Below are 27,396 nucleotides of genomic sequence, written 5' to 3' on the forward strand. Positions count from 1 at the left end.
TTTTTGTCTATCGCCGTCTATCGATGAATTACATCGCTGTTTTAGCGGCGTATTAGCAACGCTTTGCTAACAGGCGATGTTCAAACCAGCGATAGACGGTGATCATGATCATTAGCGTGTGAAATCAAGGAATTATTTCACAGCACTAATGAAAAGCTTGTAAATATGGGAGTGTGGACTTAATCTGTCAATCCACCTCCCATTAAAAGATAGCTAAGTCAGGATTTTACGTGATGTTAGATTCCTGCGTTAACCGCAGTTAGTGCGGCTATTTTTATAGCATCGCGTGTCCAGGTCTGGCTTAATAGCGCGATTTTGTATTTGCGACTATCTTGCTGTTGTTTTGTGCAGGAACGCCTACTTTGCATCTAATTAGCGATGCGAGGCGAGGCGTTAATAAAACTGCTGCTAACATGCGCTAATGCATGTTAGCGGCGCATTGATGATATGGAGATAAATATATCGCCTCTTTTCATCCGAAAACGGCCACTAAAGCAGCAATATTGGGCTTGATAATATGCCCCAGAGAGTTCTGCAGTATTGCATTGGCAGATTGTGCACATTACAGAGAGATGCATGACAACTATGGAAGACAGATACATGGCCTATTAGAAAGGTAGGTTAGCAATTTAGTGTTCAGGTATCCCACTCCAATTTATCACTTTCTAGTTAGACATTTTCACTTATAGGATAAAGCAGGCAGCGACCATTGAGACTCGGATACCAGCCCCTTGCATGACAACTCTTGCATTTTGCTAGCGTTTGCTTTCTTTTGCTTACCAGTTAACACCCAACTTTATGATCCTCACCTTTGTTGTTTTGTTCACTTACATAGTGGAATTCTACTTTCCATTTACTAATCTTTTCCAGTCATCTCCTCCTGGTTACATGGAGTTTGGACCAGGATTTTTGTCCAGGTTAGCTCTAGATGATTGGTCCAGGTCAGCTCTAGGGAATTTTCTTTTTTTTTTGTTTAAAATATTTTATTGAACAAAAGCAGAGGTAGTGGTAAGCTGACAGTCATGAATTACAAACTTGACATAGAATGCATACATTACAGCAGTGTATCACAAGTACGATTACGAGGGGGACCAGTCCTAGCCATTGCCATGTTAATTGAAGGGGAAGTACAAAGTTCACCTCTATAAACATTCCAGTGTCCCCATTTCTTATCCCAAGTTCCAGGACACCCCCTGACCTTGTAGACCATTTTTTCGGACATCATCCATTGCAGCAACCCACTTGATCAAGAGCGGTTTAGATGGTGAACCCCATTGCATTGCTATTTCACGTTTCAGTAAGAGGAAGCCCAGAGCCGCCCATTGTCGTTCCATTGCAGTTAAATCTGTGGGGTCCGACACATTGAGGAGTTCGCTTTTGGGAGTCAGAGGGACGGGTTTTCCTAGAGCATCAGTCATTTTGCGAGCAGCACGCTCCCACAGGTCCTGAATCACCGGGCATTCCCAGATAGTGTGGTAGAAGGTACCAATCTGTCCGCAGTTACGGAGACAGAGGTCAGATGTGCATCTACCAATTTTGGCCAGGAGGGGAGCGGACATGTATGTTCTGTGCAATATCTTTAATTGTATAAGCTCCCGCCCTTTTTACGATCACTGTCCCAAGAAGTCCCTTTCAGGAAGGCACTAAAAACCTGGGTCTTTTCCCTGTCCGATGCGGCATGTAGGGCGCTGGTGTAATATGTGGTGTAGTGTGCAAGTCATCCTTTTTCCCTCCAACCCTTCCATCTGGGTGGGGTTAGCGCCAAGATACTCCATGGAGTGAAAGAAGCGCTATAGAAGTGTCTTTTTACATTACATTACATAGAAGTCTAATTCTGTGGTTGATAGCTGATTCGCGCGGGGACATCAATGCCGCCTGCCATTCGGCATCATCCATGACTCCGATGTCGTTCTGCCATTTGTCTAGTAGAATTTGGAAGGTGTTGGGCATGTTATTACATAATTTACGGTAGGTATAGGATATCGCTTTGGTCTGGAGGGGTTCTGACAAGAGTCTGTCCTCGAGGGGCGAGGATTGTGGAAGAGAAGAGAGGTCAGGGACATTGGCGAGTATGGCATGTTTGATTTAGAGATAGCGGAAGGCTTCAGATTGGGCTAAGTCGTCCGTCTTCTGGAGCTCTTCGAATGTCAGTAATTTGCCCTTGTGAAGTATGTCTACTAAGGTAGAGATGCCAATTGTGTCCCACTTGTCAAAGCCCTGATAGTGACAGAGGGAGCCTAACTTATGTGAGGTCCAGAGTGGAGTGGATAATGTAAGAGTGTCAGCCCAACCGAGTCGCTTGTTCGCACAGTGCCAGATTGTTATTGTGTGGGACATCGGGCCCGTATAACGGGTGCGAGAGTGTTTACCATACAAAGCCTCAAGATAGCCCCCGCGGCCCAACTGGTATCTCTCGAGGTGAAAAGCAGGGTTCGTGGGTGAACCATATATCGACGAGTTAATGGCAGTTAATTGAGTAGCCCAATAGTAGAGTCGAATATTTGGCAAGGCAATACCAGCATCATACCACCCCTGTGTAAGCGAGGCAAGAGCAATGCGGGGAGAGCCGCCGTCCCATAAGAGGAGGCGGAGGTCTCCTTCAAGCGTGTTGAAATAAGAGTCGGCTATGGGAAATGGGCAATTCTGCAGGGCGTACAGAAAACGAGGGAGTGCAAGCATTTTAAAGAGGGCTGCTCTGCCTGGGAGACAGAGAGGGAGTGATCTCCAGTGAGAGATGTCGTTATGGAGTCTTTGAAGTAGGCCTTTTAGGTTACGGTCAAAGAATATTTTTGGGTCTGGGGTGATAAAGATGCCTAGGTATTTGAATCCATCCAGGGCCACGTCGATTGAGTAGCCTCGTGGGAGAGGAGGGGGTGGGCCGTGTAGTACGTATAGTATTGATTTGGACCAATTATTGGAAAAGCCAGAGTATTTGCCAAAATTAGTGATGACGTGTAGTAGACTGTTAAGAGAGGATTTGGGGGAGGAGACGTAGACGAGGATGTCGTCCGCGTAGAGTGAGATATTGTCAATCGTGTTGTCATTTCATCGGAGGCCATGGATGGAATTGTCGGTCCTGAAGCTCTAGGGAATTATCAAGCACAATTTGGTGGATGTATGCTTACCACACAGACACACAATTTCTTTCTAGTGCTGCGGAGACCACAAGGGAGCATTTGGCATTGACATCGGTTTTTATCTTTTCTTTGGATCCTGACATTTTGCCAGGACCTACGGATTGAACCCTGATGTTAATCTGCTACAATTTATAGTGAAAGATCCAAGAGACTCTCAAGGCTGCATGCCAAGAAAGTGCATGCCTGTTATACAAGATCAACCAAATCAAATTCCAGGCCCTATTGGGGCTTCTCAAATCAGTCCTTCAGTAGTAGTCAGCTCCCCTGCTCCTTCTGGGACCCAGCAAGTACCCCTAACATTTACAACAGTGATAGATCTCGGTAATAATGCCTCTAGCAGTACCTGGCAAGTTGATGCTAATAAAAGAATCGGAGAAGAAAGTGGTCTCTTTGCAGATTCTCAGTTTCTGCTGTCAAACCTGTTTCAGTTGAAGGAAGCAAGAAAGATGCAATGCAAATATGCAATCTATTAACTCGTCTAACAACTGCTGAAAAAGAAAAGCAAATGAAACATGGTTTATGCCTCTATTGTAGACAATTGAGCATTATATAAAGGATTGCCCTACTTTGTCAGGAAACAGGTTAATTCAGTCTTGAATGACAGACCCTGACCAAATGTCCCTCCAGAGAACAGATCTGACATCCCAAAGATCCACTTCTATCTTCCACGTCTGTCATGTAAAGAAGAAGGTCTGTTACATGTTTATGCAGGGCTTTTATGGAACGGGTCTCACCGGGTCTGAGCACCGGCTGGTTTTTTAAAGGGGGCCTCGAACCTGGTCTCTATCGGGCTCTGTTTTGAGCCGTTGCAGTTGCATAGGAGGTCCGTTGTTTTCGGACTGCAGTGACAGCAGGCACATCGATGTGCGTGTGCTCACACTGCTCACTTCTCACTAGTGGAGAAGTTACGGCATGATGTCATGCCAGGTGATCGGTGTAGGGGAAGGGAAATCCTTTAAAGAGAGTCATTTTCTCTCTATATTTCCCTCCACTTTTTGAAACTCAGGAGCAGCAACATTGTCGTGGTGTCACCAGGGCTTTAAGTGGAAGCTTTTTCAATATTAAATACAACAAGCCAGACAGAGTTGCTGCTTATTTATCTTGTGCAACTAACAACCATTGACAAAGCAATAGACCTGACTTGTTGTAGGTATGATGTTACTTGCTGTATCATATAGCTGGATGCAGTGACAGAAAGAGCAAAATACAAGTTGGGCGGCTCACTATGCTAAGCACAGATTTTTAGCTTACCTGTGTTAGAGCCACGCCCTTAATTACATTGGCCACGCCCCTTTAAGAGACCCCCCACCCCAGTTTTTTCATCCCACTTAAAGCCCTATGTATATGCTCTCTTAAATTCTAGATCTTCAGGCTGCTTCATGGATAGTAACTTTCAAAGAAACCATCCTACACAAATACAAAAAAAGCAAGAGTATCCAAGGCATAGATGACGCTGCCCTCAGTTCTGGTGACATAGTATGAGAGACTGAACTTCTCATATGGCATTTGGCAAAGTTGCAAATTGAGATCATTGACACCATACATTTGCATTAATATTAGGCAAGTTTTCTTATTGTCTGGCTCACCGATGTTAAGTGAGTGAGTGAGAAAAATCATACGCTGGACCACCTCCCTTTGAGATTTCTCAACGCGGGCGATTACGGCAGGTCGCTACCGCTCGCACTGAGAAACCTGCTGCTCGCGTTGAGGAAGCTGCCGCTTGACTAGAACATCTACTCAGGCAGTAGAAAGAAGTAGCAGCCTCTTGCACTGTGTGTGGTGCAGTTCCCGCTGATTTTACAGCGCAAGAAAAACTCCTGGCACTAAAAATCAGCTGGAGCAGTGTGACTTACAGCAATCTGCTGCTCGCGGAACTCTGTAGATTGTGGTGGAGGTCCGCATAGCAGAACTCTTCCCAGGCCTAATCATGACAACATGATACCTTAATCTGATAGTATCAACAAACTGCTAAGTTCAGTTCTGTTGTGAATACTGCAGATGTAGCTGTGCAGCAGCTGCTACCCAGGTCCTTAGATTTTATATTGACAACCTTAAAGTGTTTGAATCCCATTATGGGCATCCAGATTAGGAGCCACTGACTTTTTTAGAAGCTTGCAGATGCTGTGCTGATGTCATTAGCATCACAGGGGCTGACGTCTACTGTCACGTCAAGAATACGAATAAAATATGGATTTGATGCCCTACCCACCGTTCCCCAGTTGAGCAGTATGAAGTATTCAAATGATACCTTTAGGACAGTTTGGGCAAAGAGTTCAATCATCATACCTCTTCTCTAGCTCAGACACCAATATTTATCATTGCAACACCAAATGGTGAATGTAGACTGTATATCGACAAAAGTGGGCTCAATGCATTAATGTTCAAAATAGATATGTATGGCATCTCATCTCTGTATTATTAGATCATATTAAAACTGCTGGATATTTTCTAAAGTAGACCGGTGGGAGGCCTACATATTGGTTTGAACAAGTGAGGGTGGATGCGTTTAAAAACTTAATTTGATACTCAATATGGACATTTTGAATATGTTTTAACACCTGGTAAATTGTATTTTTAGCGATCTGGTGTATTCTTTCTTACTCGTTTATCTAATGATATATCGGTGTTTACAGACACCTTGGAAGAACTTTGCATCCATCTTCAAGATGTTCTGTCCTGACTACAGAAGATCAAACTGTATATAAAACTGAAAAATTGTTGTTTGGAAACAGCCAGTGTTGCATTCCTAAGTTTTGTTATCTGTGGTTGGGGAATCATTCTGGATCCTGATAAACTGGCAGGAGTATGAGAATGGCTTCAGCAGTGTTCCATAAAAGACATTCAGAGGTTTATATGTTTTGTATCTTTTATAGACTCTTCTTTCCTTAATTTTTAAACTTGGTAAAACCCATCATGGAATTAACAAAGAAAGGTGTTCCATTCACCTGGAGTCCACAACAAGAAGAAACATTCAAAAAATGTAAGTTGGCATTTACCCATACCATTACTACATCATCCTGATGTACAGCTCCGCTTCATAGTGGAAGCAGATACTTTCTCACATACAATTGTGATTTCAAAAGTATTTTATTGAGGATTATATAGATATATATACAGTACAGTATAGTAGTAGTGGTTCATGAGGGTGAGTACAGACGCCTTTGGGGTTACATTAGGTATAGTGGCTCGTAACGCTTTGCTTAAATCAACAAGTCTCGAATTTCTGGCTGGCGTAAATTGTTCTTGGTTACATTGTTGTACCCTCACAAAGAAGAAAGAGAGTGAGGAAAGGAGTAGTAGAGCTAGGTAGGTGTGGGGGGGGGGAGACGGAGCATTGAGGTGTTGGTTCTTTTGGCTTCGGTGGGAGTAGTGTGGCAGCTTCTATGGGGGTTTGTTTGGGGGTTTGTTTGTTTGCAAGTGTCTGTCCAGCAAGGCCCACATATCGCCTCTAGCCGTGTGGTTGGGTGAATGCTGTGCCGTTATGTTGTCCGCCCCTCTGAGGAAGGTGATCCAGTTGACCCAACCTTTGAAGGTCGCCTTCCCCGTATCCTTCCAGTTCGCTAGAATTGTTTTGACTGCTGTGGTGAGGAGAAGGTCTATTAGGTCGCTGTCCTCCTTGGAGTCTAAATCTGTCGCCATGAATGCAGTGGCTAGTACCACAAAGCCTGGCTGTATGTTCCACCCTGTTGGCAGTTCCAGCAGGTGTCCTTTTCCCTGACTCCTTCCTCCGCTGGACGGGCCGGTGTCCAGTAGGCCCTGTGTAGTAGCCAGTATTTGGTTTGTGCCACCTGGGAGGAGACTTTTTTTTGGGAGGCCTAGATCCACAGGCGGCATTTTTCCCCGCTCGCTCAGTTTCCTTTCAAGCAGCTTTTCCCAGAACCCTACCGCCTTGGTGTTGAGGTTCGATGTCGTGGGGCTTAGAAGTTTGTATATGTGGGAAGTCTGGTGGCCTATCTTGTTCAGGTTGTGCACATATTGTATGATGGAGGGGACTTTCTTGTCTAGGTTTGCCTTTGTGATGGCCGCTCTAATTTTTAGGAATTCATACAACTCGACCGATGGTAGGTAATGGGCTTGTTTTAGGGCTTCGAACGTTAGTGGTGTCTTGTTCTTTTCGAGTTGTGTTGGGGTGGAGATTCCTTTCCTATACCAGGTGTCGTTGTCTAGAGTCTTCCCTTTGTATTGGACCCTAGAGTTAAACCAGATGGATTCCCAACTGCTATTCCTGATCGTCTGTTCCATTTTTTTGTCTACTCTTAGGAGGGCGGCCTTTGTGTTCTTGAGTATTGTGTTCCTGATCTCTGGGTGTTTGTTTGCTGTGAGCATAGCTATGGGGTCAAGTCCGCCTAGGGTCGCCCTCTCCAGTGTCAGCCAGACCGGTGTGTACTCCTGGTTAGGGACTAGCCAGTGGGCACCTTGTTTGGCTAAGCATGCTGTTTGGAATATTTTGAAATTTGTAATGTTTAGCCCTCCTAAGCCTTTGCAAAGCCTTAGCTTCTGCAGGCTTATCCTGGGTCTTTTTTTCTTCCATAAGAATTTGTTGATCTTATTGTCCAGCTGCTTGTGGAAGTCGTCTGTCCGTGTTAGAGGTAGCATACCTATCAAGTAGTTAATGAGGGGTGTCACCATCATCTTGATAGTCTCTACCCTCCCCCACCAGGTGATGTATTTGGGTGACCAAGAGTTAAGTTTCTCTTTAACCTTTTTTAGGGTGGCTTCCTCATTATGATCAAGCGTCGCTCTGAGGTCCCTGCCGAAGTTGAGACCCAGGTATTTGAGGTGCTTGTTTTGCCATGCTAGTCCTGATTCACCCAGGACTGCGCTTGTAGTGTGGATGTTCATGGGTTTGCATTCCGATTTATCCCTGTTTAGTTTGTAACCTGAGACTTCCGCATACTCCCCAATGGTGTTCATTAGTGCTGCTATTGACCCGGTAGGGTTCTTGGTTATGATCAGAATATCATCGGCGTATGCTGCCAGCTTCACCGTGTTCCCCCCTATGCAGATGCCAGCGATCTCAGTGTTATTCCTGATCATGCTTAGGAGTGGCTCTAGTGCTAGTAGGAACAGGGTTGGGGAGAGCGGACATCCCTGTCTTGTACCTCTCTCTAGTGTTAGTTGTTCGGATCCTCTTCCGTTAACCACGACTCGTGCTTTGGGCTCCTTGTAGAGGGCCATCACCATCTTTATGTAATTCTCCCCCAGCCCGAACCTCTGCATACAAAGGTCTAAGTATGGCCAGGAGACTCTGTCAAAGGCCTTTTCTGCATCAAGTGCAATCATGACTGCGGGGTCGGCACTGTTGGATGTGTGGTTAATGAGATGGCAAAGAAGTCTAGTGTTGTCCTCGGCCAGTCTGTTCTTAATGTACCCTACCTGCGAGTTGTCAATTAGGTGGGGGAGGTGGTTATTGAGTCTGGTTGCTAGTATTTTGGCGTAGATTTTGCAATCCATGTTGATTAGTGAGATCGGCCTGTAGTTTTTGGGGTACTGCGGATCTTTCCCTTCTTTGGGTATTACTATGATGTTGGCTTCTGCCATTGTGTCTGTCAAGCGGCCTTTTTGCGTGCAGTGCGTGAACACTCCCACCATGGTGGGTTTTAATATCTGTAGGAAGAGCTTGTAGAAGGCTGCCGTGTACCCATCCGGGCCTGGCGCTTTGTTTGCTTTGAGTGTCTCTACTGCCTTCTCTACTTCTGCCCCCGTTATGACCTGGTCTAGGGCTGATCTCTGGTTCTCTGTCAGCGTGGGTAGACTTAGTTTGCTCAGTAGGCTTGCCCCCCCCATCCGCCAGTAGGTCCTTGTCCGCCTTGTATAGGTTACCATACAAGTCTTTGAATACTTCCAATATTTCCTTGTTTGCAGTGTGAGTCTTTTTGTTTGTGTCTGTTATTGCTGCTATCGAGTGCTGTCTCTTCTTCGCCTTTAGATATGCCGCTAGTGCCCGCCCTGCTTTGTTGGCCGCACATAGATTGATGGCCTTATATTTGTTTATCCATGTCCCAGCTCTTTCGCTCAGGATTTTGTTGAGTTCATACTTCCTCTTCGTGAGGACGGTCAGCGTATTGCCGTCCGCCAGGTTAGCACTGTGGCCTCTCTCTAGATCCCTGATCTCATTCTCTAGTTCTGTGATCCTCTTGTTCCTTTCCCTATTCATCCTGCCTTTGATGTTTAGGAGTTTGCCCCTTATCGTAGCTTTGAGCGCGTCCCACAGGATGGCCTTGTCTACCTCAGCGTTGTCATTAAAGGAGAGGTACTCCTTGATTGCCTCCTCAATTTCAGCTCTGTTTGTGTGGTGTCTTAGAATGGTACAACAGACAAGGAACCAGGGGTCTGACAGAAGAGAGCTAGGTACAGCAGATCCTACTCTCAATGACAGTCACTGTTAGTGTGGAAATGAGTGCCAAGTCACTATACAGTCTGTAAGTATCGAGGGTACATACTTGTGCAGCTATATCAAGACCACAGGTGAATGTAGGTGAGACTCGTCGATTGTGTGGTGGAAGCGCTATATAGACGATGTCTTAGTGGTATGGAGAGGAAACCATGAGTCTATCTTAATGTTTCACCAGTGGCTCAACAATCAAAATCGATATTTAAGGTTCACGGTGGAGATAAGCAAAGAACGACTCTCCTTTCTAGATCTATCAATTTATGTCACTTCAACTGGACTTGAGAGTGAACTCTTTCGAAAGCCAATGGCAAGGAACTCTCTGTTACTGTATGGCAGTCAGCACCCTAAGTCTCTACGAGATAATCTGCCCTACGGACAGTTCCTCCGTGTACAGAGGAACTGTTCCATGAAAGAGACTTTTCAGAAACATTCAGAGAGCCTATCCCGACAGTTAGAAGCCCGTAATTACCCTAAACATCTGATTAAAAAAGCTTTTAAGCGGGCAGCTAACAACCACAGAGAATCCTTGCTAGAACCACCTCAAGTGAAGCCAATATTGAACCGGCTCACCTTTGTGAGCACTTTCTGTACAAAGTCCAACCAGGTACAAAAGATTGTGAACCGTCATTGGCGCATTTTAAATGCTAGCGCTGATAAAATTGAACCGCCTCTGTTTTCTTTCAAAAGATCGAGCAACTTACGGGATATGTTAGTCCATACACGTCCTAAGGAGTCCTCTAAACGCCCCGTAGGTACTCTTTGGGACTTACCAGCAGTTACAGGACATCACCCATGTGGATGCTGCTCTATATGCCCACAGACAAAAAACCCCACTGAAATTGACATCGGTACTGGTCGACCCTGGGAGCAGCGACTTTTCACAAATTGCAACAGCTCACACGTAATCTATCTCGTGAGCTGTCCATGCGCAAGGAAGTACGTTGGTATGACAAAGCGCAAAGTTCGCTTTAGGATGATTGAACATAAGAGTTCTTTCAGATGCAAAAAGACTCTTACTAAATTGACTAGACATTTTGTGGAACGGAAACACACAGAAGAGGATTTCACGTGGACTGTTCTGGAAAAGCCGTTCATACCATCTCACGTTGGGGATGTTTCAAAGCTCTTATTTTTGAAGGAACAACGTTGGATATTTAAACTTTCCTGTGACTCTTCGGGTTTGAATGACGACATCCCATGGGCTACCCTCTGAAGAGAGGCTCTGAGGAGTATTCTGGTTGATACCTGGACTTATTAGAATTCATGCCACTTGGCTCTTTGACAATGGTTCCCCTGCATCATGTACCATTGATAATAGGGAGACACGGGCTTGTTTGAGACCTACACTGTGACGCCATGCGTGGCTCTCCATGCCCTTGGTAGATCCAATCTCGAGTTTGTCTGAGATGAAAAAAAAATTTGAAAAAAAAATTTTTGAAAATGTTTTGAATCATGTAGTAGTTTTTGAATACACTGTTGAGATGTTTTAATTCTATAGGATTGTTCTGTCCTTTAGTTTGATTGAGATCTATTTCTGGATCATTTAGCATCTTTTGAATACACTGACGAGACGAAATAAACTAGGAACTTTTCGGACTACATTTCGTCATGCTCTGACGTCATTTTGTAGTTCTTCTCTCTATCGTGATTTCTGGGCCTGATTGCGACTCACTCTGTGACGCTATGCAAGGCTATCTACGCCCTTGTTTGGATCCGGTCACGAATTTGACTGACATCTAAATTTGAATATACTGTTGATGCGTTCCAAATCTACATGTATACAAGGAGGAGTATATGTATTTGAAACCCGGTGTTTTCGGACTACTTTTCGTCATTTTATGACGTCAGTTTGTAGTTCCTGCTATCGCGAGTTTTCATCTGCCCCCACCGCAATTCCAATCTTGACTCTCTCTTTCACACTCTGGAGCCATCATTGGACATTATTAAATTCCAGACGGGATTGTTGAGAGTTTGAACCAGCAATGGGCAGGACCAAGAGATCGGAGCATCGGCTGGTGCTAAGATCACTTCCGGGTTATGTGAGTCCGCCCCCCATTAGGATTGCATTTATATCCTGTCTATTACCATAGGTGGTCGCCTCCCCCCCGACTCAGCGCCTACTACGAGGCAACGACGGACAGGTTAGTGGAAGAGGGATAGAGTGACTACGAGCTCTACCTCTACGAACTACAATAATTCTATACATTGAAGGTGCTTTTTGTTAGCTGTTGCCCGTTAACCCCAAGTAATTTAGAACAGAGCAGGCTGCAAGAGCGGTTTCTGGTGGGGATTTCCAGGATAGAGGCTCTCTCGACGTGGAGGTCAGCTCAGTTCTCTGTAGAATTGAGGAGAATAGTTGAAGTGCGAGTAGCTTATCTCTTTAACCAACACATATTGAGGCATACGTTTAATAGAGCCCGTCCAGCTCCCTACAAAAGAACTACAATTTTCATTATGAGGCCGCTATTGTAGAATACAGGCCACCTGTGCAATGAGCGCTTAGGCACAGAAATTCTTCTTGCACACATGTATTGACTTGTGCGGGCTGGTTGAAGTGCGGGCGTTGAGATGTTAACGAACTTACATTCACGAGAGAAGGGTAATTACTGGGTGTAGATTGAGCATTAACATGAGTCGCTCTAGGAGCATAGTAGTTTTACTCAATACACCTTACACTTATCTCCCATAGAGCGGGGCCTCTGCCTTCCTGAGCAGGGTCCAGTGGAGGTGAGGTACATTCCTCGGTCCTTCTGGGTGAGTGATGAATTAATCTAATTTTTTTGAGTACAAAATGGAGGGTTTGACATAGAGTGCATCTAGTTTTGAGACCCTTGTGTTTGTTCTTCTTTCTATAGATGTGAGACCACTCCAGTTGTTGACACGGAGTAAGCTGTCTATGGACTAAGATGTCCAACTATATCCTTTTTTGATTCACATTTATTTATTCACATTTTTAGCAGTAGCAAATCTTTTGAGAACAGAGGCCCTGAAGAAAGCCTGTGGAACCCCTTGTCCTGGTGGCTGAAACATGTTGGCCTTTTTGGTAGCAGTCAATATTTGTTAAGCCTGCCCAGTTGTTTGCACTGTTCTTGTTTTTAATTAGAGGGTGGAATAACGACTTTAATAAAACATACAGTTTTCCTTTTCACCACTCTATTTTATTTCACCACGTATTATAATTTATTTTGCACTGCACACATTCCCATATGTTTGGCGTCTATCTCTTGGTCATTACTGTGTCTGTGGGCTTGTCTCACTGAGACTTTTTCAACAATTGGGTGTGGATATGGTCCCAATGATCTAGGGACAGACTACCCCAGTAGTCTTGGATGACCAGATGAGAATATAGATCATCGCAAGATTTTTTGATGGGAATCCACAATCTTGTTTTCTTTGAGTCTCACCTACATTCACCTGTGGTCTTGATATAGCTGCACAAGTATGTACCCTCGATACTTACAGACTGTATAGTGACTTGGCACTCATTTCCACACTAACAGTGACTGTCATTGAGAGTAGGATCTGCTGTACCTAGCTCTCTTCTGTCAGACCCCTGGTTCCTTGTCTGTTGTTCTGTTTGACTTTGGGGGATGTGAACCATGACAGGTCTCTAAATATCCCTCTGACCCTTTCTTCTCTGTGGTGTTATTGTGGTGTCTTAGAATGTCATCGTTAAGCCTCCATCTTCGGCTAGGTTGTTCGTTGTGTCTACCACTGAGGGAGAGGCTGATGTGTGCGTGGTCTGATATTGTTATTGCTGCTATCTCCGTCTGGTCTATGAGGTGCGTATGGGACACTGACATGAGTATATAGTCTATTCTACTGTATGAGTTGTGTGGATGTGAGTAGAACGTGTACTATCTCGCGTCTGGGTGTTGTAGTCTCCAGGGGTCTCTAAGGTGGAGTTTGGAGCATAGGTTCTCCAGGGTGCTCTGCTCTTGGGGTCTATGGCTTTGCCTAAAGGGGTGTCTGTCTGTGGCCTGGTCTAGCACTTGGTTCATATCCCCTGCCAGCAGAAGTAGGTCGTCCTGGGGGAGGTTTCCTATTTTGGCTTTCACCCCTTCCCAGAAGTCCTTGTCGTCTGAGTTGGGTCCGTATATGTTGGTTATGTGTATGATTTCATCCCCTCTCTTGAGGCTTGTTATGAGTACTCTCCCATCATCATCAGTGTGTTTCTCGTGTATGGTGAGGTTGCTTTTCTTGTGTATTAGTGTGATGACCCCTCTTTTTTTTGTGTATTGCTGGTGAGTAGGAGGAATCGCTAATCCAGCTAGCTGTGAGGCGCTGTGCATCCTCTTCCGAGAGCCTCGTCTCCTGTAGGACGTAGACGTCGCCTTTGAGCTTCGCTAAGTAGTCTAGCGTCTTTTTCGGTTTTACCGGATGGTTGAGGCCTTTGACATTCAGGGATACTACTTTTATGTCTGAGCTTAGCTGGCTATATGTTTGTGCTGACATTGTTTGCGTGTTTGCCATGTGGCAGTGTGGTGATCTCCCTCAAAACTTCTCGTCTATGGTCATTCACCTGTATTCTCATGGGTTCCCGAACTTTGGTAACCAGCCCTGGAGGGTCTCCATCGTTTGTGGCTAGGGTAGCTCTATCTCTAGGATACGTAGGGAGTGATGAAAAGGAAAGGGGAAAGGAAAGTAGGAAAACATAGATAGCAATAAACACATACCACTGTACTCGAGGGCCCCCCTCCCCTGCCCCCCCTCCTCCCTCCCCTCCCCCTCCCCCCTGTGCATTGTGCAGTGGACGTGCGACAGCAAGGACCCCCCCCCCCCCGAGTTCAGTCTTGGGCTTAGTCCCACCCTGTAGCATCTGCATGTAGTGCAGATTTGAATCAAAAGGATATGAGTTCCGCCTCTGTCGGTTTTCCGTTCTGGCCTTGTTTGCGCATCATGGAAGACTGTCTCTTATTGTTCTGTTTGGGGAGGGTTCAAGTCTCAAGTCTGATGTCTACGTTAGGGTGTTCTGGATGCGATGCAAGGTGATAGGGTGGTTCGGTGTACTGAGGTAGGATCACACAAAGCAATGAGGTAGCTCGGTTCAGTGAGGTAGATTATGTTCACGCGTTGAGGTAGTTTTGGTTCCTGTTCACATTCCAGTTTCACTCTCTGCACTGTCTGGCGGGGCTCTTCTCTTTCCTGTGCCCGGGTTTTGGGCTTCCATGTCCTCTGGGATTGGTCCTTGTAGGTATCGTCTAAGCTCGTTGGGATCTTCGAAGACCAATGTGCCTCTTTTGTCCGTGATCCTCATTCTGGCCGGTCCGGCGAAGCTGAAGGTGATGTTGTTGTTTCTTAGTCTGTCTCTTAGGGCTAGGAAGCCTTTCCGGACCTCCACCGTTTGTCTTGAGGAGTCCTGTGTGATTACTATTTTGTTTCCTTTCCATCTCATGTTCTGGCTTTTCCTTGCTACCGCGACATACAATTGGAACACTTCTTTCTCCAAGACATCCTGAAACTGAAGCTTTGCACATATAGTCATTATTTTTCTCAAAATCTTACTTTGACTGAGAGAAACTACAAATATGTGATATGATAGGAATTTGCACACTGGACCCTACCAAGATGGTGTAATTCATCCTGGTCTTGTATGAACAGATCACAAAAATATCACATTTCTCAAATCAGAGAAATGTGCCAATCTTCACTATTCTAGGTGGACTCTCTTCTTCTCTACATTTCAGTACACTATAGACTACCGACAGGCATACAGATGTGGAAAAGCAGACACTCTGTCAAGACAAGGCGAAGAACAATAAGAACTATTCATCCCAACCATACTTGCAGTGTTCATGTAAAAAAAAGCTTTCATTCAACAAGTACAAAAAGAGTTACAGACCATTGACCCTGAACTGTGGATCAAAGAGGGACCAGAAAAAGGAACTTTACAGGAACAACTCTAATACTGAGAAGGCAAGCTGTATCTGTCCAATTCTGCTCTCTAAAAGAAAGCATTAGAGTGGTGTCATAATACTCCCATTACCTGGGCATCCGGGAGTAAGCAAGAACACTTTTGGTGACCTTCTCTTCCTAAAACAGTCAGAGCATTTGTTAAAAAACACTATTGTATGTGCGCAAGCCAGATCTTCACACCAGAGACCTCAGAGACTTCTTCGGCCCTTCTCTACTCCATGAAAAGCATGGTCACTCAAATCTATGGACTTAATTGTCGAATTGCCCGATTCACAAGGGTTCAGTACAATCCTGGTTGTAGTGAACTACTTCATAAACACAGCTCCTTCTGTACCTCATAAAGCCCTCCCTCTAACACCTGCTGTAGCAACTATATTTCTAAAGAATTATGTCACCTGTGCAGGGTATCAGATGGTATACTAACTGAACAAGGGCTACAATACATTTTCAAGTTCTGGACAACTCTTTTGAAGTAATTGTTCTACAGGTTATTATCCTCAAATGGATGGTAAAACAGAAAGGTACCAATCATTGAATCATTTAACATCATTTTGTTGTCATAACAACAGGACTGTGGTTAGCTATTGCTAAGTTTGTCTATAACAATTGTTTACATAGTGATTTCTGTAACTCATCTTTTCCTGTCTGTATTGGGTACATTGGGCAATGTTGCCTGCGGCATTGATTTCTACTTTGGTAGCTTCGGTTACAACTGTGTCTCGTTGGTTGTCAGCTGTTAGTGAAGTGGCGGTACATTCATTGCCTCTGTCATAACTTGTGCAGTGTGTTCCCGTGCAATGTACTCCCATACACCTGCTGCTTCAGTGGCAGCTTTACTGGCAACCCACACCACTACTTCTGCATCTCATTCTTTGCCCTCATTATTGACCCCCCAGTTATCTCTGTCTCAAATCCTTCCCCCATCCAAGGCAACTTTAAAGTGTTTACACCCAAGAGGGAGGAGATCTGTCCACGGAAACTTATCACCTCCCCAAAGTCATAAAATGAACAAGATAGATAAGGTAACCCTAGCATAAGAAGAGGTAAACTAAGACCACTTGACCCATATGGGCGATACCCTTGTGACTGCAACATGTAGATCAGATCAATGATGCACAGGTCTTCAAATTGGCTGTGATCATCATTACATTTACCTACTATGGTTACACCCTAGATAGTTTTAATATTAACCCATCCTTACAGTATCAAGAGCTCCCAGATCACTGGCTGATCCCACCCAATGATGAAGCAGGCCACAATACATACACGGGCAAGCACCTCTTTATAGCCCTAATGGGTTGTCTGAAGACGGTTTTCTAGAAATTGATGTATACCATCTCGTTCACCTCTTCTTATATTTGGACTACCTTATCTTTCTTGTTAATGTTATAAACTTTTAAAAGTTAACTCTGGGGCAAAGGCTTATAAGAAAGTCCTACTAAGTCAACGCTGTTTGATGTAAATAGCGGTTAAATGAACATTTATCAAAAATAATTGTGATACAGAATGGTGAGTGAGTGTAAATTGTTAATTGATGTAAGGTTTGATGTAAACAGAAGTACTGTCTACAAAAAAAGGAGTGACTTAGTGAATGCTTAATCAAACCTTGTCTCTACTCCTAAATTAGGTAGAACCAATGAGAACAGACCTTTGGTTCTCTTCAAGTTAATACAAGAGGTGAACTGGAGGACTAGGCTTTTTGAGGAAGAAGCTTTCAATGTTCTGCACTACATTTGTGTTCTTCTCTTTCCCCAATATACCCATCTCCTGGAGAGCAGTTGCCAACACTTGAACCGAAAGGTGAATTTTCAATTATTCTCTAGGGTGTTCAGTGGATTTACGTCGCTGATGCCGAAATCCTGGGTTTCAGATGAGTGGACTGTAACAGCTACAGGAAAAAGCTGGTTACAAGTATTTGAAGATATGGCAGACCGGTTCCTAACTACCAAGTATGTGACTTATTTTGGCTACCTTCAAAGGTTTTTACCAATCCCAAGTTTTCACCTCGATTTTTGGACTGTCCTGAGTCCAGCTGGTAGTGCGGAGTGCTGCGCTAAGTTTACACATGCCACCTTGTTTGTGACCCCTGTGTTCAGAGTAAAAAGTAGGGGTGGGTGTAACTCGCATAATTTGCTGTAGCGTAATTATGGGAAATTAGAGCAAAATTACATGAGATTACTTGGAATTATGAGAGGAGCGAAACCCAACATTCGGTGCTATTTTCAAAGTGCAATATTTTATCACCAAGAAAATGCTGATAAATGCAACAGAACAATTACTCGGATTACTCTTGTGTAATTAACATTTCGTCCAAGCCTGGTAAAAAGAGCAAATGACAGTTTTGTCCGACACCCTGTATCAGTCCCGGTTGATAGGTGAAACCAAGTTATAATTGACTCCCGCAGGTGTAGAAAGCAATTCAGATCGATCTGCCTGCGGTTTTTATTTCATGCCCCTAAACTGGCATCCCCGTATCATTGTTTGCATCCTGAAAATCCAGTTCTGGGGATCCCTCTAGAAAGGAATTGTATTCTGGTGGGGGCTAGGGAGTTCTATCAGGATTAAGTTTGTTTGTAAAGTTGGCCATTCCACATTTTTTAAAGGCAGGGCATGCATTTTACAGACACATGAACGGTGACTATGGAAAACAGAAACATGATGGATTAGATGGGCAGATTAGTAAAGTAATTTTAGGCTGCCTTTTCTGATGTAATACTTCCTGATTAGACAGTTTCACTTCCGTGGTAAACTAGGCAGCAGTAATACTTAATTCATAGTCGTATACAATTTACTTACCTGGCAATATTTGTTTTACTAAGGTTCTCCCTCTGGTTCTCCCACTTTAGCATACCACTTCGCACTGGACTATGTTATTCTCACCATTGTTTTTTTGTCTACACAGTTTTGGGGTATTATTTGCGGCATGTTGCTATTTTCGATTGGCTAACCTCTTCCTTTTCATCAATGTGTGTGTTTGTTCTGCTTCTGGTCAAGTGACTGAACTACTCCCAGGTTGAAGTTGAAGTTAAAAGACTTATAAAGTGCTCGGTCACCGTGCGGTTTCATGGCGCTGGGGACGTGGACCCAGGAAAAGAAGGAGGAGGACAGCTAGGGAGAGAAAGCTTGAGAAAATTTGAAAGTCTTTAAGGATTTGTGGAAGTCAAGATAGATAGAGGAGGCCCTGATGGACAGGGGAAGAGAATTCCAGAAGAGCGGAGCCAAGATTAAAAAATTCAGGCCACCAGATCTCTTTTTTTTAAGCAAGGGACACAGAGCAGAGACTGAGTGGACGAGCACAGCTCTCGGTTGGGAATGTAGGCCTTGATTTGAGAATTAATGAAGGCGGGGGCGGTGCCAGCTAGGGCCTAAAAGGTCATGCAACCCATTTTGAAGAGAGAGCGTTGTCGGATGGGAAGCCAGTGTAGAGTTTTTAGAAGGGGAGTGACATGGCAAGATTTGGGTAGTTTATAGAGTAATCGGGCTGCGTGGTTTTGGATAAGCTGCAAGCGATGGAGGTCATAGGCTGGGATGCTAGAGTAAAGAACGATGCCATAGTCAAGTCGGGACATGACCATGGCCAACAGGATAAGCTTGAGGGCTGAGAAAGAAAAGAAACAGGAAATTTTACGGATAGTGCGAAGGGTTAGGAAGCAAGAAGAGACCACAGTGCTGACTTGGGAATGCAGAGTAAGGTTACTGTTGAGTTTGATGCCTAGTGTTTTGACAGAGGAAGACGGTGAGGGGGGGTACCAAGAGTTGAGGGCCAAAACAAAGGTGACCAGGGGCTGGATCTGCCAACTGTAAGTACCAGCTCGGTCTTATCGGGCTTTAACTTAAGGTGATTGCAGTCCATCCAGTCCCTGATAACAATCATAACCGTCTGGAAGTTGTGAATAGAGTCAGAGGAATAAGAGAGCTTAAAGATCAGTTGGAGGTCATCGGCATAATTAAATACCGTGACCTCCATTTGCTGTAAGGCGAAAATGAGAGGAAAGATGTAAAGATTGAAGAGGATGGGGGAAAGGTAGGAGCCTTGAGGCACCCCGCAGCTGACATCCCGCAGGGGTGCGGAGAAACCCTCCAGCTGAACGGCCTGGGTGCGGTTCTGCAAAAAGGAAGTAAGTCAGGCCAGAGCCAGTCCCCCAATGCCGGCGCCCCCGACACGGTCGAGTAGGATGGAATGGTCAACCATGTCGAAGGCAGCAGATAGGTCCAAAAGGACCAGGGCTTGGAGTGTACTCGCGTCTGCTCCCCCTCTGAGTTCGTCTAAGATGGAGAGGACCACAGACTCCGTAGAGTGGGAGGGGCGAAAACCAGCCTGGCAAGGAGCTAAAAAGCGGTTTTCTTCAATAAATGAGCTGAGGGCTTTGGTGACATGACACTCAAGGATCTTGCCTAGGAAGGGGAGGAGGGAGATGGGACGGTAGTTGGGAAGGGAGGATGGGTCAGCACCGGGTTTCTTAAGGATGGGGATTATTCTAGCAGATTTGTGCGAATCAGGGACAATGCCCTGCCTGAGGGAGTCATTCAGGAAGGTTAAGGGAGGCAGAGGACAGGCAGAAAAGATTCACAGCAGTTGATTCCAGGTCAGCTCCAGGGATCCTTACATCACGTGTGGGTGAACGCCTGGCTATCACATGGCCATACAGTTCATGTCTTCTATAACCTGGCTCACTTGTGAATTAACCCTTTTGTTCACAAGTGAATTTTTACTTTGTTTTACTTGACTTCAGAAACTAAGCAGGGGTCCATGTTGTGTTTCGATTTAGATTTCGTATGCATTTCCTGATGCATGCCCTTATATAGGTATATTTCACATTGCACTTATACAGGCATGGAAATCCAGCCCTTATTTAGGTATAGCCCATGCTACCCAAATACAGGCATGGCTACTTACATCCGTTCATCTACATCACTACGACTTCTTCGAAAAGCAGACTCTTAGGGGCAGATTTATGATGACTGGCGCATCCCCAGGGATGCGCCAGCCATCCTGCGCCGCTGCTCCGCCACCCATGGTGCGCCGCATTTACAATGTAGCGCACCATGGGGCAAAAACGGCACAGATGCGTGACGCATCTGTGACGTAAAGGTGGCGCATTGCTGGAGCTGCATTGCAAGCGCGACGCAGCTCCAGCAAGGCCCGGGGGTGCCCCATCTCCACAATGCTGCGTCAAGACCTACGCCTGCTTCAAGCAGGCGCAGGGTTTTGACGCAGCATTGTCCTGAAAGTGACTGAGTGAAATCTCATAGATTTCACTCAGCCACTTTTAGGAGGCGTTCCTGCGCAGGAACGCCTCCTTATGGCGCAGGGCTTTACAACGTGACGCATCTCCTAGATGCGTCACGTTGTAAATAGGGCGCATTATTTGCGCCGCCGTTGCGTCAAATAAAGTGACGCACCGGCGGCGCAAGGCCTTCATAAATCTGCCCCCACAGCTTTAGGGACTTCCCCTTGCCTGGATATTGATTTCTCCAAGAACTCATTCATTATGCATGAACATCTATTCCTTAGGGGTTCCTTCATGAAGTTCATATGCCCGACTTTTACGTCAATACTGGCATTCCTATGTGCTCCCCCATATCGGAATGTGATATTGACTTGTCTTCCTCCCAACCTGATGTTTCCTCCGCAGGATTATAGATGTTTTGTATACTTCTGGTCTCCTTTCCCCCCTCTCCCCCCGATTTACTGGTTGCAACGATATCTGATTTACGTTTGTACCCCCCCCCACGAGCCGAATGGTGACACAATTCTATTGTACTACCTTGCCATGTTTCGTTTTTCTGTTTTCTTGTTTTTACTTTCAATAAAAAGTTTCAACAAAAAAAAAATACTGGCATTCCTAAAAGTACATATGCCCGACTTTTACGTCAATACTGGCATTCCTAAACACCTTCAAGGTATAAATATACCTTCACTTGCTATGGCAAAGCATGGTGTGGTATGGTGCAGTTCGACTACCTTCCTGCACGACGCAGCTCGCTACAGCAAGTGCCGAAGGAAGCCAACTCCCCAGCTGACGCACTGACCAGAAGCTGTCATCCTCCTGCTGAAAATCCAGCTCCAGTGTTTCTGACTCCCCTTGCGGGGTGTTGGGAAATCGAGTCCCAGGAAAGAGATACCAACCTCTCCCATTCTAAGGTATGGAGCTGATTAGAACCTAGAGAAACCTTTGGCAATTCTTGACAAAACTAAACTATAGCTAAGACAGCACCTACTTCTTCCCTCGTACTAGACATAGGTTAGGTACACTGGGGTAGGCGTATTTTAGAAGCACCAGTTCAGTATTTTAGCCTGTGTTATTTATGTATGTATTTTTATATGTGTCATAGCAGCAGACAATGCTATTACAGTATTATTTTATATTACTGTTTACGCTGTACGCATTATACTTCGCATTCTGTCTAACGATTGTAGCAGTTCACCTCTCTTGCATGAGAAAGAAGACTGTTCAATAAACCCCTTTTATTGAAATGCCAGTCTCTCTATTTTCTGTGCAAACTCTGTAGAAACTAAGCATGCACGATTGACTGAGTGAAATAGTTAGCTATTGTTTCCACGACACTGAAGATATTGTTCCGACTGTAAGGGAAAAAAGTTGTCATGTTTATGCGGTTGTCAGAGACTAATTCCTTCTTGTTTATTCGAGAAAGTTTCTAGTGACCCCTGAGTAAGTTGGCACACACAATTAAGTTTAATGTACTTGAGAGAGTCATACTGACCTCAGTCCTATGTCAAATCTATAGTGTATATTATTCCAATGCACAGGGCCTATTAGGGATATAGGAACTACACTACATCCATACTGAGATCCCTCCAGCCTGACAGTGTCGCAGGGATTCTGCTTCTACACAGAACTGTGCATAGAGACTTGGGTTTACCAAAACTCACCTTAGTATCCAAAATCCCCTACCAGACTAGCAATCAGTGTCTCATTGGTTCTTCCATACCCCCAATGATTAGACAACCCAGAACATGGACTTAGAACACCTCAGGTAACGTGGAACACATGAACACTCTTTCGTTATACTATCATACCAGTCCAAAATGAGGAGTAAATGAAGACACATGCAAGTTTGAAATATTTATTTCTAGTGCCGTGTTCTCAAGCGCAGTATCTTAGCTAATACAAGCAAACATATTATAAGCAACAAGGTTATCAGCATAGTTACTATTCCATAAAATACAAAGGTAGAAAGCATCTTAAAATGATAAAGGGAAGAAGGCTAAATTGCACCTCAGTCTTACCCTCCCTTGCTAGTATATTTTATTATATGTACAGAAGGTCTCTTTGGGTTTACAAGGGCGGCCCCATACCTCTGTTCCTAGTAGAAAGGGATCACATCATTTTCTACACCAGCTCTCTGCGTGCGAATGTTCTTCATCTGTGTGTGCAAGCTCTGCGCAGTGCATTATTAAACGTGCTAAAATCAGAGGTGGCCACAGCTGCATATGTGTTATGTCTAGGACGCGCGCTCATCAGACCGAACAACAACCACTGTGTTGAAATAACCTTGAAGGCCTCGGCACTCACTGTTCAGACATAGCTTACCAAGCAAGGCTGATACTATAGGAAAACATATTATTCTCATGTGAAGCAAAATATTCTGCTAGACTCTTAACATTTATAATAATGTGTGCCGTGTGCAAAAGCAGCAGAGAGGAAACATGGTGTTTAAACTTCTAATAAGCTCATGCGAACTTAACACAGTGTAAAGGCAAAGCCCATTCCCATGACCAGAGTAATGGTTCACCCATGCTTTTCTGTCTCTCTCAACCCTCCCTTTTTCTCCCCTGTGGTGTCTAGTTGGAACTCTGTTTCTTCCACTGTGTCTAAGACCAAAGATAAGATTTGGAGTTAACATTAGCTTCCATTTTACCTTCCGTTCCTGAAAGGCATCTCCACAATGGATGACACAAGTCTCAAAATTCACCAGCCATTTCTAAGTCCACCACAGTGAATTGCATTCATGTCCAAATGATCCATACTGTGGTACTTGGTGTTCACAACTCACCTATATTAAAACTGTCATACTGTTTTCACAATTTTAGTTTTCCTAATCTGGAATATATGCAAAATGTATTTTGTTAAGCAATCCGAGATGGCCATGAGGTGTATCATACCAGTGTGAAGATTTACATGCACACATGAGTGCACTGTTGTAGGATGTCACTCTGCTGCCACAATATGCTTTACATCACCAACATGCTATAAAGGGTTGTGGTACTGTTTGTAGCGAATAAGGTATGTGTCTCTCATGTGCACCATATATCTGCTATTCTATTCTGTTCTTTAAGACAACCGGTTCTGTTCTAACTTTAGATGAAGGTACATATTTTCCAGAAGTGTGCCTTCTCAAAGACGATGCTGATCTAGTGCAACTTATCATCAACAGAAAAACACTGGTAAGGCCAAAGGAAGAGAAACTGCGCCACAGCCTAACACAAGGCCCTCATTGTTACAAAGCAAAAATGCTAAAGGCAGCTATAACCAGGTAAGATGCAAAAAGCTGAAAGCAGTGACCAACAAGTACGAAAAAAACAAAACCATCACTTACTGTCAAAAAAGAAGATGGTGCCCTATGATTTCCGATCAGGCATGACGACTCAATTACAAGCACACGGCCAGTGACTGCAGGAGGTACTGGCCCAGAAGGACAGCTGCCATCACCTGAACAGCATATACTCTTAACGGTAGTAGAAAAGAGTGCAAAGTATGATGCCACTGTATTTCTGATATCACCACCACCATTCGACATGGCGAAGAAGCAGAATATTGGCGCCAGATGGACTGCATTGTTCAAGACGTTCTATGATCTCATAGATGCCGTGGAAGACATATATGATGAGAAAAACATTAAGTACTTAAGAATCTTGCTGGTGATGGAGTAAAAGAAGCGATAAATAAAATCTCACAGAGACAATCTCGTACCGTCAAATCAAAGAAGCATTAGGAGAAGTTAAATCCGATGCCAAATGTCGATTATAAAAGGTACATTTTCAATCAAGAGAGATAACATATTGGTGAAATGATCGATGAGTTTGTTGAGAGACTTGATGAGCTTCTCAAACATTGGAAATCTAGTGAATTTAATGAGGAAGAAGTCATGTGCCTCATAGTCATTGATGGTTGTCTTTCGGACTCATTCAGAAGACGCATGCTGTGAGAGATGCTCAGTTTAGAAAAACTGCTGCAAGAGCTGAGAAAAGATCAGATCAGCAAGCTGCCAACATGGAAGCTGGAACGGCAGTAATCATGAAGAGCAAACACAAGCACAAAGTAGATACTCTTATGTCAACATCTTCAAAGAAAGGAAAGCTGTGTTTCAGATGTAGATGCCACATGAGGGCAAATGTCCAGCCATCAGACAGATGTGCAAAGGTTGCCTGAAGGAAAACCACTTCATAACGGTTTCCAAGCCAATAGAGGGATCACGTGCATCACATCGAGATGAGAAAATGGATGCCAGAAAGTTTGAGAAGCATCTTGCCACGCGTACAAAGACGATAAACAAATTCAACTGCGACAGGTAGAAACTCAATGAAGTTGATCGTCATCAAGTTCATCCAACAAACGTTTTTCAACGTCACAATTGAGCGACAGTAAAGAGGGTGAATCTGCGATGGTCATATCTGCCAAAAATCAAGATGCACACGTGAGGCTTGCTGCATGCAAACAAGACAAACAAGTGCCAAAAACAAGTGACCCAACTAAACAAAAGAATTCACATGGGCACTGCCCCAAGATCACACTAATGGTCAACGGTTGCCCCATAACCTTTGTAATTGACAGCGGTACATCAATCAACATCATGCCAGTTGAACAGTTTAACAGTTTGTCACCAGTACAGTGACTCAAAGCGTCAAACACAAAGGTGTACACATGGGCTGCTTCAAAACCGTTGTAGAGACAAGGATCGTTTATGGCGACCTTCCAACATAAAAATACGTCTGTGCAAGCCATAATTCACATTCTATGAAGTACTGCGGCCAGTGCATGTCTACTCAGTTTTGCACCTGCTGTTGATATGGGGCTAATATCTATCAATTGTAACCTACATACACAATCTGAAATTGAAAGTCAGTTCCCATGGTTATTTCATGGTCTAGGAAAGATGAAGACAATGAAGGTGCAACTTTATGTGCAGGAAGGGACACCTTCCGGCACAGAAACAATGATCCCCTCAATGCAGGCACCCTTGGACTATGGTGCAATGGTGCCTGTGTTGGTGCTAGGCACCTGACTTTAGCGCCGGTGCAGAGAGAAATTCAGGAGTGTACAGTATTATTGTAAATATGGTGCATCCCTGTGTTTCTAAAGTGACGGAGCGTGGCGTTAGCAATTTTGGAGCTAACCCACGCTCCGCCACTTTCTTATACATATACCCTATAGTGTCTTAGGACTATGAGCGCCAGGACCCCGTGGTTCTGGGTGGACTCAAGAAGAGAATTACATAACCATTTGGAGAGGTGTTAAGGTGTGGTCCATTAATGGTTAGGGGATACTGAGAAGTTCAGTTGAACCCTTCCCAGCTAGGGTAATCGAGAAGACCGTCAAAGCCAACTCTCCGAGTTCATCGAAGTGACCCACATCCCGAACACCTCCCAAACTTGCTTCCAAAGCAACCACAGCATGGAGACCGTAATCCTCGCCGCCACTGATGACATCCACTCCCTCCTCGACCGGGACGAGACCGAAACCCTCATCCTACTAGATCTCCCGGCCACCTTCAACGCGGTCTCCCACCGCACCCTAATCATGAGACTCTACGACGCCGACATCCACGACAAGGCACTGGACTGGATCCCCTCCCTCCTCACCGGACAGACTCAGCGAGTTAGACTACCACAGTTCCTCTCAGAACCCACAGAGATCAGCTGTGGATTACCCCATGGTGCCTCCGTGAGCCTCACCCTCTTCAACCTCCACATTGCCCCCCTCACAGCAATCATCCGAAGCCATGGACTCAACAGATGATTTTCCCCCTCACCAATGAACCCACAACCAACTTCCACAATGGAATGAAGGCCGTTGCTACCTGGATGAAAGACAGCTGCCTCATGCTCAACTCGGACAAGACCGAAGCACTCATCCTGAGACCAACCCCTTCAGCCTGGGATGACTTCTGGTGGCCATCCGCTCTGGGATATCCCCCACCCCTGATGGACAACACACACAACCTCAGCATCATACTGGACTCATCACTCACAATCAACAGCAAAATAAACACAGTTTCCTCAGCCTGCTTCCACACACTCCACCTGCTTCGATAGACATTCAGATGGATAGAATAGAATAGAATAGCATAGAATAGAATAGAATAGAATAGAATAGAATAGAAGGATTTTTGTATAGCGCATGGCTACCCGGGAGTATCCCAGCGCTGTAGTGGCCACCGGAGTAGGACCTGCCTTCTAAGGAAAGAGCCAGGTTTTTAGTGGTTTTCGGAATGCTAGATGGTTGGATTGTCTATGCAGATGCAGCGGCAGGTCGTTCCACAGTTTTGAGGTATTGTATGAAAAACGCCGGCCACCATTTCTGGCCTTCTTAATCCTCTGCACCACTGCTAGGTACACCTCATCTGAGCGAAGGCTTCTGTTGGCCTTGTAAGGGCAAATCAAGGATTTGATAATAGGAGGCCCATTTCCTCCTAGGGACTTATGGGCAACACACAGGGCCTTAAAATTAATTCTCTCCTGCACCGGTAACCAATGGAGCATGCGTAGTGCCGGCTTTGCTGAACAGCGGTTCTGGGCTCCCGTGAGCAGTGTTGCAGCTGAATTTTGTACAATCTGCAGTTTTGTGATGAATGCATCAGAGGCGCCCAGGTAAAGGGCGTTGCCATAATCTATCCTGGAAAGGATGAGTGCCTGGACCAGCAATTTTTTAGCTTGGTCCGGTAGGAGTGGCAGCACTTTGCGTATCATTCTTAACATGCCATAAC

General features: G+C 44.8%; 1 protein-coding gene across 2 annotated transcripts in view; it reads left to right on the forward strand.

Moving 5' to 3' along the window:
* Window positions 1–27,396, forward strand: part of LOC144818148 (uncharacterized) — a 138,661-nt gene that overhangs the window by 78,929 nt on the left and 32,336 nt on the right. The window contains exon 3 of one of the 2 annotated variants that reach the window (XM_078675261.1): window positions 17,271–17,396. The exons of the other annotated variant lie outside the window; for it this stretch is intronic. Coding sequence (XP_078531387.1) covers window positions 17,271–17,396 — 126 coding nt within the window. The remainder of the gene's footprint in view (window positions 1–17,270; window positions 17,397–27,396) is intronic. 2 annotated transcript variants of the gene reach the window in all.

Source organism: Lissotriton helveticus, chromosome 2_1 (genome assembly GCF_964261635.1).
Source record: "Lissotriton helveticus chromosome 2_1, aLisHel1.1, whole genome shotgun sequence".
In the NCBI taxonomy this organism is placed as follows: domain Eukaryota; kingdom Metazoa; phylum Chordata; class Amphibia; order Caudata; family Salamandridae; genus Lissotriton; species Lissotriton helveticus.